General features: G+C 59.2%; 1 protein-coding gene across 1 annotated transcript in view; it reads right to left on the bottom strand.

Annotated features, from left to right (window-relative positions):
- The window catches only part of Ntsr1 (neurotensin receptor 1 (high affinity)), a 46,034-nt gene that overhangs the window by 7,776 nt on the left and 28,338 nt on the right, over positions 1-9,920 (bottom strand). The window contains exon 3 of the mRNA XM_013030347.1: positions 934-1,135. Coding sequence (XP_012885801.1) covers positions 934-1,135 — 202 coding nt within the window. The remainder of the gene's footprint in view (positions 1-933; positions 1,136-9,920) is intronic.

The following is a 9,920-nucleotide window of genomic DNA, read 5'->3' as shown; positions in this document are numbered from 1 at the left end:
GGGGGGCTGTGGAGCTGGTGTTTTGCAGGGACAGAATTTTAGCTGGGGAAGCAGAAGAGATCTGGAGATGGTCCATTTTATGCTTTTTTTGGGGGGGGTGGTCATGGGGCTTGAACTTGGCCTGGGCACTGTCCCTGAGCTCTTCAGCTCAAGTGAGCCACGGTGCCACTTCTGGTTTGTTGGTGGTTCATTGGAGATAAGAGTCCCACAGACTTGCCTGCCTGGGCTGGCTTTGAATTGTGATCCTCAACTCTCAGCCTCCTGAGTAGCTAGGATGACAGGCGTGAGCCACCAGTACCCGGCTTATGCTATGTATTTTAAAAGCATAATTTAAAAATTCCCCAAGTTTTAGGGGTCCCTTTAAATAGAGAGCCCCAGAGCCCAGGGGTGTGGGATGCATCCGACGGAGGCCAGGCAGCATGGACCACAGCAGCGTCAGGAAGAGGAGCCCTGGCTGTGATCTTGGCGCGCTCACCAAGTCACTGCACAGAGCCAGGAGAGGCCTCTGGACTTCCAGGGACTTCCTCTGACCTCTGACTGCAGGGAATTTGCACAGATGCCTCCTGCCTGGGGTTCTGTTGCCAAGACCAGCTCCTGGTCCTGAGGAGTGGACATCCACTCTGAGCCGCCCCCAGCCGCCCGTCCAGCGGCTCCACTTCACCTTCTCCTCCCTTGCATTTGCCTCTGAACACTACCGTGCGGTGTGAGCTTCTCAGCAGTGCTCGGCTGCCTGTGCCAGGCCTGACCCCTCCGCTGACCCCTCCACTGATCCCCTCTGCTGACCCTGGTGCCCAGCATCCCGTGGAGTGACCTGGTGACCGAGGGACGTGGGGAGAGGGGAGCGGAGCGGGGCCTCGGGGTCCCCGGCACTCCAGTGCCTTGCTCCAGCAGCACTGGCCACCCTTGCTGACCTCTGACCCCAGGGTTACGTACTCAAGACCCGGACGCCGTGCCTCAGGGCCTGGATCCTGCCGGGCTCCATGCTCATGCTGAAGGTGCTGGGCTGGGCCCCTGCGGCACACGCTCGGCCCTGCTCGGCCGCCTGGCGCACCATGACGGTCAGCTTGTTGGCGATGACAGTGTTGAGGACGGAGATGACCACCATGGGGAACAGGAAGGATGTGAAGGTGTTGACCTGCAGGAGGCAACAGCAGCCATGGGGGGCGCTGAGGCACACGCCCACCCAGCTGGTCGTCATGGCCAGGCCCAGGGCCTGCGGCACGGAGGCCGGGAGGACCTGCCCTGTCCAGTGCCCCGTCCAGGTTGTGCTGCAGACCAGCCCCGTGGCGCCCCATCCACCCACACCCAGAGGAGGGGGACCTCTGTTACGCTGGCAAGCTCCCGCCGGCTCCCAGAGTTGCACAAACCCCAGGGGTCCCAGCGGCCTGAAGCTTTGGGCTGAGTTCCCAGGGGCAGACAGGTATGTCCACCTCCCCAGCCCCAAGTTCAAGGCCACTCCAAGGAGGCTGAAGCTATGGCTCCCCCTTGCAGACGGAGAGTTCATGTCCTTGGAGAATCACATGAGCCAGCCCCTCCCACCACCACTTCCAACTTCCACATCCATTCTGCATCTGGGGAAACTGAGTCTGAGAGTGGCCTCCAGAGTGGCCGGACCTGAAATCTTTATCTTTTTGTGGTACTGGGGTTTGAGTTTAGCCTCACGGTTACTAAGCAGGTGTTCGATCACTTGGCGATCCTTCTTGCCCCTTGGGTCTGGGAGCCAGCCCAGTTACCCTGAAGCCCCCAGCCCCGGCCCCGGCCTCGGGCAGCTCCGGACCCCACTCAGCAGGACTCTGAGGAGGAGGCCTGAGTTCACCCTCAAGTCTCAGCTTCACAAAGACAGGATGAAGAGCCCCGAGGGCGGAGCTCCGGCGGCCCCAGGGGTGGAGGGGGTCTTTTCCCCAGAGTGGGGGTCTGGAGCCTGTGGCCCCCCGCCATTGCAATCCACCTTCTGCCGGGTGAGGGGTCCTCTGCCCGCTCACGCGCGCCGGGTCTGGCTCAGGAGACAACGCAATGCCGGAGTCACTGCAGCCGGGGAAGAGCTGAACAGCGGGAGTGTGCCCAACACGGGTTTTAAATGTCAAAACACTGAACACAGCACGCACCTCACCCAGCACAGGCAGCAAAAACAGCTCCCGACGGGGCCCAGGGTGGGGCCCAGGCCTCCCCAGCTCCCAACCCCTCCATGCTTCCTACCCCGCAGGGGAGAGGCCCTGCCTGCAGCCCCGGCCGGCATGGTCCCGTGGAGGGTGTGACCCCCAGCAGATGAGGAGCGTATCCAACAGGCTACACCTGACGGCACCAGGAGAGGCCGTGCTGGGATTCATACCTCCCATCTCTGCACCTGGCAATGCGGGGTTCTGAGCATGTCTGCTATGAATGATGACAAGCGTCAAGCTAAGGAACAAACCCCACGCTTCACACGGTCCTTTTGGGTTAGAACACCTCAGATCTACTCTTGTCCCAAATGTGCACAGAATGGGGTGGCCATCGATGACACAGGCTGTGAGATCTCCAGAGCCTGGCCACCGGGCAGAACCGAGAGCTCCTGTTGTCTAATCAGCATTGATCGCTGCCCATCCCTGCCCTGGCGGCCACCATGCTGCTCTGCTCCCACAGTGAGACCACGCACCGTAGAAGGGCAGACACAGGAAGGGCCCTGGGCCACAAGGTTAGCCACGTCTCCAAAAAGACAGAGAAGCGGGGGAGGGTAGGAGGGAGGAAGGAAAAGGAAAGAAAGATACCACGGGCTAGTAAAACCCAAGTTCTCAGGTGAAAGTTAGAATTTTGGAACATGCTGATAAGATTAATGGTAAAGTTAAGAAATGTGGATTTTTTTTGGTTGTTCTGGGGTTTGAACTCAAGGCCCTGTACTTGCTAGGCAGCTGCTCACCATTTGAGCTACAGCCATTCTTGCCTAAGCTATTGTTTGGAAAGAATCTTGCATTTTTGCCCAGGGACCGCCTGGGATAGTGGCCCTCCCACCAACCGTCTTGCGGTGAATCTGGCATTCCAGCGGTGAGCTACCACACCCAGCTGGATTGTTGACATCGGGGTTCCATCAAGCAACATTAAAAAGATGCACAAGACCATAACATAACAGCATGTGCAAACACACACACACATGTGCATGTACACAAAACATACATGCATGCGTGCAGACCCATGCATGCACACACATGACACAAGACACAGTGCATGCACACACACACACACGCACACAAGAATACTTTGCGTAGCCGGGCGCTGGTGGCTCACGCCTGTCATCCTAGCTACTTAGGAGGCTGAGATCTGAGGGTCACGGTTCAAAGCCAGACCGGGCAGGAAAGTTCGTGAGACTCTTATCTCCAATAAACCACTAGAAAACCAGAACTGGTGCTGTGGCTCAAGCGGTAGAGCACTCACCTTGAGCTGAAGAGTGCAAGGACAGCGCCAAGCCCAGAGTTCAAGCCTCACAACTGACAAAAAAAAATAATTTGCATATTTGGGGGTCGCAGGATGGTCTTCTCACGGCTATGCAAACCGTGACTGGATTTTGGGAGGGAATGCCCTGCAGCTGTGTCTTTCATTCCGTATTTCCTTTCATTTTTGTTCATCAGTGTTTTATAATTTTACAGATTTTTCAACCCCTTGGTTAAATTTATTCCGGAGAATTTAATTTCTTGTTGCTATTGTAAATAGAGTTGCTTTTGGTTTCTTTCCTAGTTTATTGCTAGTGTATAGACACAATCCATTTTTGTGATGCTGTAGCGTATGACATGTGGCATATTTTGCTTCTCTATGTCCCGTAGCCATGCTTAATTTGCTCATTAGTTCTAATGGCTTTTCGGCACCGTCTTGAGGGTTTTCTATAATAACATCATGTTGTCAGCAAACAGACAATTTCACTTCTTTATCGCTTTCTCCTGACACAGTGCTGCTTAGCTGTGCTGGATCAGCGGGGAGAGTGGTCTCCAGTCCTGATCCCGGAGAAAAGCTCCTGTGACGCTGGGGGTGGGGTGTGTCCCTCTTTACTGTGGGGGGTGCAGTTTACTGAGTTCTCAGTTTGACTCTTATCATGAAGGATGATGAATTTCTTTTTAAGTTTTAATTTGTTATGTACGGTGGGGTTACAGTTGCAGGATGGTGAATTTTGACAGATGCGTTTTCTGTATCTATTTAGATGCTTACAAATTTTAACCCTGGGTTTTATAAATGTGACGTATCAATGTATCAACCAGTGAACGTTGAGACATCCAAGACAAATCCCAGCCTCAGCAGGAATTTAAGCCCAGGGCAACGCTGGAGGTCACCTGGCTGGATCGGTGTTGGCATCTGGTGAGGCCTTGGCTTGCAGTGACCCGTCTCTCCTGTGCCTGTTTGCGGCCAGGGCGCTGCAGTGCTGGCTGGGTGTTGGCCAGTGAATGAGTGCTCTAGAAAGCCGGGTTGGTGGGGTGTACCAAGCGTAAGGCCGTGGCCAGGGCATCCACGCCTGGACCCAGAAACCCCGAGGACATCTCAGCTCCCCGCGCCCCCAGCTGCCAGCCACACCTCCCAGCTGGTACTGGACAGTCCTGAGCAGCAGCGGCCTCTGGGCGGTGGCCGGGCACCTGGGAGCAGGGGTCTGTGAGCTGTGGTGGGGACGCGAACCTCAGGGAGATGGAGCCCCGGCCTGCTCTTGGGCAGCTGTGACGTCGGGCTGGTCCTAAACAGAACTCCAGCCCTTTTTCCTGAGCAGACTCTGCTTTCTCACTTCTGCACGAGGACCCCACGGTGCTGAGCCCTGAGACTGAGCATGTGTAAACCAACAGAACCCAAGGTGGTCACCAGCGGCAAGGCAAGGGCTGGGTTGGGTCTGGGCCTCTGCCCTGCTTGCATTTGTTCTTTTGTGGGGAGGAGAGAGGCAGAGGGAAAGGGTAAGATAACCACAAAGGGCCTGTGCTTCTGTGCAGCGGGTGTGAGCTTGCTGGGCCCCATCTTGCTAGGACAGGGCAGGAGGGGAGGATGTCAGCAGGCGCAGGCCCGCCCGCTGCGGTGCTGGCCTGCCCACTGCAGGAGGTGTGCTGACCCAGGCTGAGGAGGGACCGGAGCCCCGAGCCCGCCTGCTGCAGGAGGTGGTCTGACCCAGGCTGAGGAGGGATCGGAGCCCCGAGCCTGCCCACTGCAGGAGGTGTGCTGACCCAGGCTGAGGAGGGACCGGAGCCCCGAGCCCGCCCGCTGCGGTGCTGGCCTGCCCGCTGCAGGAGGTGTGCTGACCCAGGCTGAGGAGGGACCGGAGCCCCGAGCCCGCCCGCTGCGGTGCTGGCCTGCCCGCTGCAGGAGGTGCTCTGACCCAGGCTGAGGAGGGATCGGAGCCCTGAGCCCACCCGCTGCGGTGCTGGCCTGCCCACTGCAGGAGGTGCTCTGACCCAGGCTGAGGAGGGACCGGAGCCCCGAGCCCGCCTGCTGCAGGAGGTGGTCTGACCCAGGCTGAGGAGGGACCAGAGCCCCGAGCCTGCCCGCTGCAGGAGGTGGTCTGACCCAGGCTGAGGAGGGACCGGAGCCCCGAGCCCGCCAGATGCTGTCTCTTGCCACCGTCTTCCCTTGCTCTGCACGGTGTCACTTGTTTTGCCCTGGGCCTTTTTCTACCTAACGAATCCTGATGTGTTTAGATAGACAACCCTGACTCCTGCCGGCAACCGGCCCGTGGGAGGTGGTAGTGGAGGGTGGGGGTGGGTGTCCAGACTCTATTGGGAGGTTTGCAAATCCCAGAACTTCCTAAGGGCGAGGTGAGAAAACCCGCCACAGTGGGGACCCCCATGATGCCCACGGGACTGGCTGGGGCCCACATGGCAGGAGTGTCCCCTCTTCCAACCTTGGTGGTCGAGCATGTGAAATCTGGGAGGCAGAAACTATTATTTCCCTCCTTTTGTGGGGGGAGAAACAAGGGCCATTTGTGAATCCAGACTCAGAGCCCCAGCCTGAGCAGTGGCTGGTGCACGGAGTAACTGTCTACAAGCCGACAAATGAACACATAAGCACCCGCCAAGCACAGACCACGAGCCAGACCAGGCAGTGACTCCATCCCAGAGAGATGCCCTGGGCCATGAGTCCTTGGGCCTCTCCTAGGCTGACCCTGCTCAGCAGCCTCTGCCCATGTTCCTCATGTACCTGTCACCTACCACCTGGTCCCTGACCTTCTCCTCTGGTTTGGGATTTCTGGGAGCAGCTGGACCACAGTGTCTGGGGTCACTGACAAGAGGCTTCAGAGCCCCAGAGAGCTCAGGAAGTCAGCACCACGGACAGCACCCAGACACGCCCATGGGCTGCTAACCAGCTGAGCCCAGAGCTGAGGCAGGAGTCTGGGCAAGGTATGTGCCTACTGGGGCAGGGACTTTACCAGGGACGGCTGGGCCTGGCCGTTCCTCTGAGTGAGGCAGACAGGCGGAGACAAGCGGTGGCAACGTCCTTCCACCTGGCCGCAGCCCTGGCCTGGAGAGCTGACCACAGAGGCCACTGAGCTTGAGCCCCGAGGAACAGAAAGCCCTCAGGGCCACAGCCTGTCTGTGCCACGCTGTGCCACACAGACTGGTACCAGTCCCATTGCTGGGAAGCCAACAACTCAGCTCAGAGGCCTGAATCGGATTGGGGTCACCTTCCTGAAAGCCCTGGACTGTCCACCTGCTCCATGCTGAAGCTCTCAGGGCTGCCCCCCACCCCACCCTCCCTGCAGGAGCGGTGAGGGCCTTGTCAGCCGGGAGTGGGTGGATACTGACTCGGAGCAACGGTCTTTCACAGATGGACCAAAGCCATGCGCATCTGGGAGCCAGCCCTCTGGGACAAAGGTCTGCCTGCCATGGCTTCAAATATCTGCTGGCCAAAAAAGCCCACTAGAATGTTCCTGTCTGCGGGATGTCTGTGAAGCTGCAGCTGGCAGGGCTTTGAAATCCTCGTCCAGGCCAGCAGCGGCTCAGAGCCAGGAGCTGGGGCCGTGGCTCTGCCCTCGCGTTCCCCGAGTGCCCAGCAGTGGGGGGGCAGGAGGGGCCCTGCTGCTGGCCAACACCCAGTCTGCTCCACAGGAAGCCACCGCCCACACTGTGCGGCTGCGATGAGTTCAAGGCCCCGCTCTACCTCTGGCTCTGCAGGAGAATGCCCTTTGCCTAACAGCCCCAATTTTGCGCATGTCTGCTGCTGTGTGCTGGCCTCTGAAGCTTGAGCCACTTCAATAAGATTTGCTAATAAGCCCTTCATTTGCATTTTCTAAAACTGAGCAGTAATTTGACTTCAAAGGATTAAACACGAGGCCAAGTCACTCAGCACAGCAGGCTTCCAGCCTTAGCCTGTGCCCTGGCCAGAAGCTGAGTCCGGGGGACAGCCTGCTCTGTGCCAGGGAGCCTGGGGCCTACGGACGCTGCTGTGGACGCCCAGGGTTTGCGCAAAGCCCTCAGCTGGGACCAAGGAGGCGAGGCTCTGAAAAGCTGGGCAGAGGGCTGGGCTGCAAGGCTGGGCAGGGTAGGGCTGGGGCAGGGCTCCGCCGTGCAGCTCAGAATATACACTTAGTCCCTGCCCTGTGCCCAGCCACAGCCCAGCTCTGTGGCCGCAGCGGAAACTCCAGCCCCACAATTTCCAGGGCTGTTTTGCCTTGAATTGTGTGGGCCATTTAGCAAATATCCTGTTCCTCCCGGTGGCTAATTACCAACCACTGGCAAAGTTGGCCACTCTGCTTCCCCGGGGACATTGGGCACTGCCCTGTGTGTCAGGCGCTTCCACAGAATTATGGCGCAGGCCTGCTTAGCAAATCTGATTACACCAGACACACAGCTGAGCGTTGTTACCCACCGGAAGAGGACCAGGGGAGGCGGAGTGAGGGGTGCCTCCCCCAGCCTCCAGGGGAGGCAGAGTGAGGGGCGCCTCCCCCAGCCTCCAGCACAGACAGGGCCTCAACCCAACTCAGATCAAACTAGGCTCTTGTCTTGCCAACCCACCAGGCCCCAGCCCCCCCAGGTAGGTGACGCTTCATGCTTCAGCTCGGCCACCTCAGGGCTGCCAGACTACAGGCTTGCAGGCACCCCCTCCTGCTCAGGAAGGGGTTAGAAGTGCTCTGCTAGCCATGCTCGGCCCCAGGCCGAGCCCCAGGGCTCATCTGGAGCCTGAGCCCCCCCAGGGGCTCAGAGTGCTTCTCTCTGCCCAGGCCACACTTTCTTCCCTGCTTCGCCCCACAAGCCCCCACCCTGTTCCCCTCCCACTTCTGTTTTTCCTTCACAGCTTTCTCCGCAGCAGCCAGCAGCCAGCAGCGAGCAGGCTGCTGGCACAGCGTGGGAACTCACCCCTCCACGTGCGCGGGGAGGGGATGGTGGCTGGGGCGGGGGCTTGCTCCCACTACTTCTCCTCGATAGGGGAGAGAAGAGAAGGCCACCCAGGGTTTGCACTTTGCCCCAGTACCTTCCCCCTCTTTGCTGGCTGGGCTTCCTTTCTCCCTGTGACGGAGGGAGGCAGGCTGCTCTCTGGCTCTGACCCTGACCCTCTTCGGCTACCAAGCCTTGAGGCCCAGCATGAGCCTGGGGTAATGTGGTCACTCTGGCTCCAACGTCACCGTCGGCGGGGCAGAGGGAGGCTGATGCCTGGGGCTGCCACCCGTCACCTGGCAGGGTGTTTGCATGGAGTGCTGGCAGTAGGACGCCGAGAGGCCTCTGCTACAGACCCGGGCTTTCAGACCTGCCGAGTCTGCTTTCTGGAGCCTCCAGCTGCTCATCAGCTCATCCTTTCCTCCAGCGGGAGAGCAGGGGGCAGAGCCAATCCCAGGACGCAAGTCTGCGCCTCCCAGACCTCCCCTGAGGACGGGCGATGATTGCTGATTGCTGGGCCCAGCTGGGAGGCAGGTCCAGCTGTGAGCGCTGGCCGGAGCTCGGAGCAGGCACTCCCCAGAACGTTCCAGAACTCACTGACTGAATCTGCCTCCTGTCTATTCCACCCAGCCCCTCCCAGCCTCCCATCTACTCCAGCCCCTCCCAGCCTCCCGTGGACTCCAGCCCCTCCCAGCCTCCCATGGGCTCCAGCCCCTCCCAGCCTCCTCTGCCCTCTGGCATCCTTGCAGCACTGTGTGCACAAGCTCACTTTCTCGTTCCCACAGACATTTAGGAAGCACCTGCTGTGTACGAGGTGCCCTGCCCACAGCAGTGAGAGGGAGCTGGGCAGGCAAACATGAGCATGAGAAGGGAAGAGCGGAGGTGGGCCAGGCCGCAGGCGGGCAGGAGGCCGAGGGGGCCTGATCACAGGGCGGGTGATGGGGTTGCTTTCTGACAAGGGTGCTAACACAGACCTGTGGCTCTGAACACAGAGGGAAGGCAGGGAAGGACCAGGCCGGGCCTGGCGCTGAGCAGAGGAGAGCCAGCTCTGGGCAGGGCGCATGGCTCTCTGGCCTTGCCGTGGGTCTGCCATGGTGGTAGATCCACAAAGGCTGGTCTGCTGCGGGGCAGGCTCAGGGCTGGTTTGAGTGCTGAGTGGTCAAGAGAGGCCCCATGGTGGTCCTGTTCCTGCCACTGGGCTGACAAAGCTAAGCTTTGTGAGGTGTGCCAAGACCGTCCACACAGCCATCAAACCGACAGTGGGAAGCAGTCAGACACCACTGCTGTTCTAGGACAGCCGCCCACAGATGTTTTCTGTAAAGGACCAGAGAGCAGAGGACTTTGGCTTTCTGGACAGATGATCCTTGTCACAATGGCTCAGCCAGGTCATTGTAGCCTGAACCTAGCCATAAACAATGTGCAAGTGAGCAGGTGGGCTGCCTGCCAATAAAGCTTTATTTACAGCTGTAGGTGGGGCCCAGAGCTGACTCAGGGGCATCTGCTGCCCCTGTGGGAACCCCAGCACACACACAGCACACAGCACACACACACAGCACACAGCACACACACAGCACACACACAGCACACAGCACACACACAGCACACAGCACACACACA

Source organism: Dipodomys ordii, unplaced genomic scaffold (genome assembly GCF_000151885.1).
Source record: "Dipodomys ordii isolate 6190 unplaced genomic scaffold, Dord_2.0 Scaffold129, whole genome shotgun sequence".
In the NCBI taxonomy this organism is placed as follows: domain Eukaryota; kingdom Metazoa; phylum Chordata; class Mammalia; order Rodentia; family Heteromyidae; genus Dipodomys; species Dipodomys ordii.
This window is presented reverse-complemented; position numbering and strand designations above follow the sequence as displayed.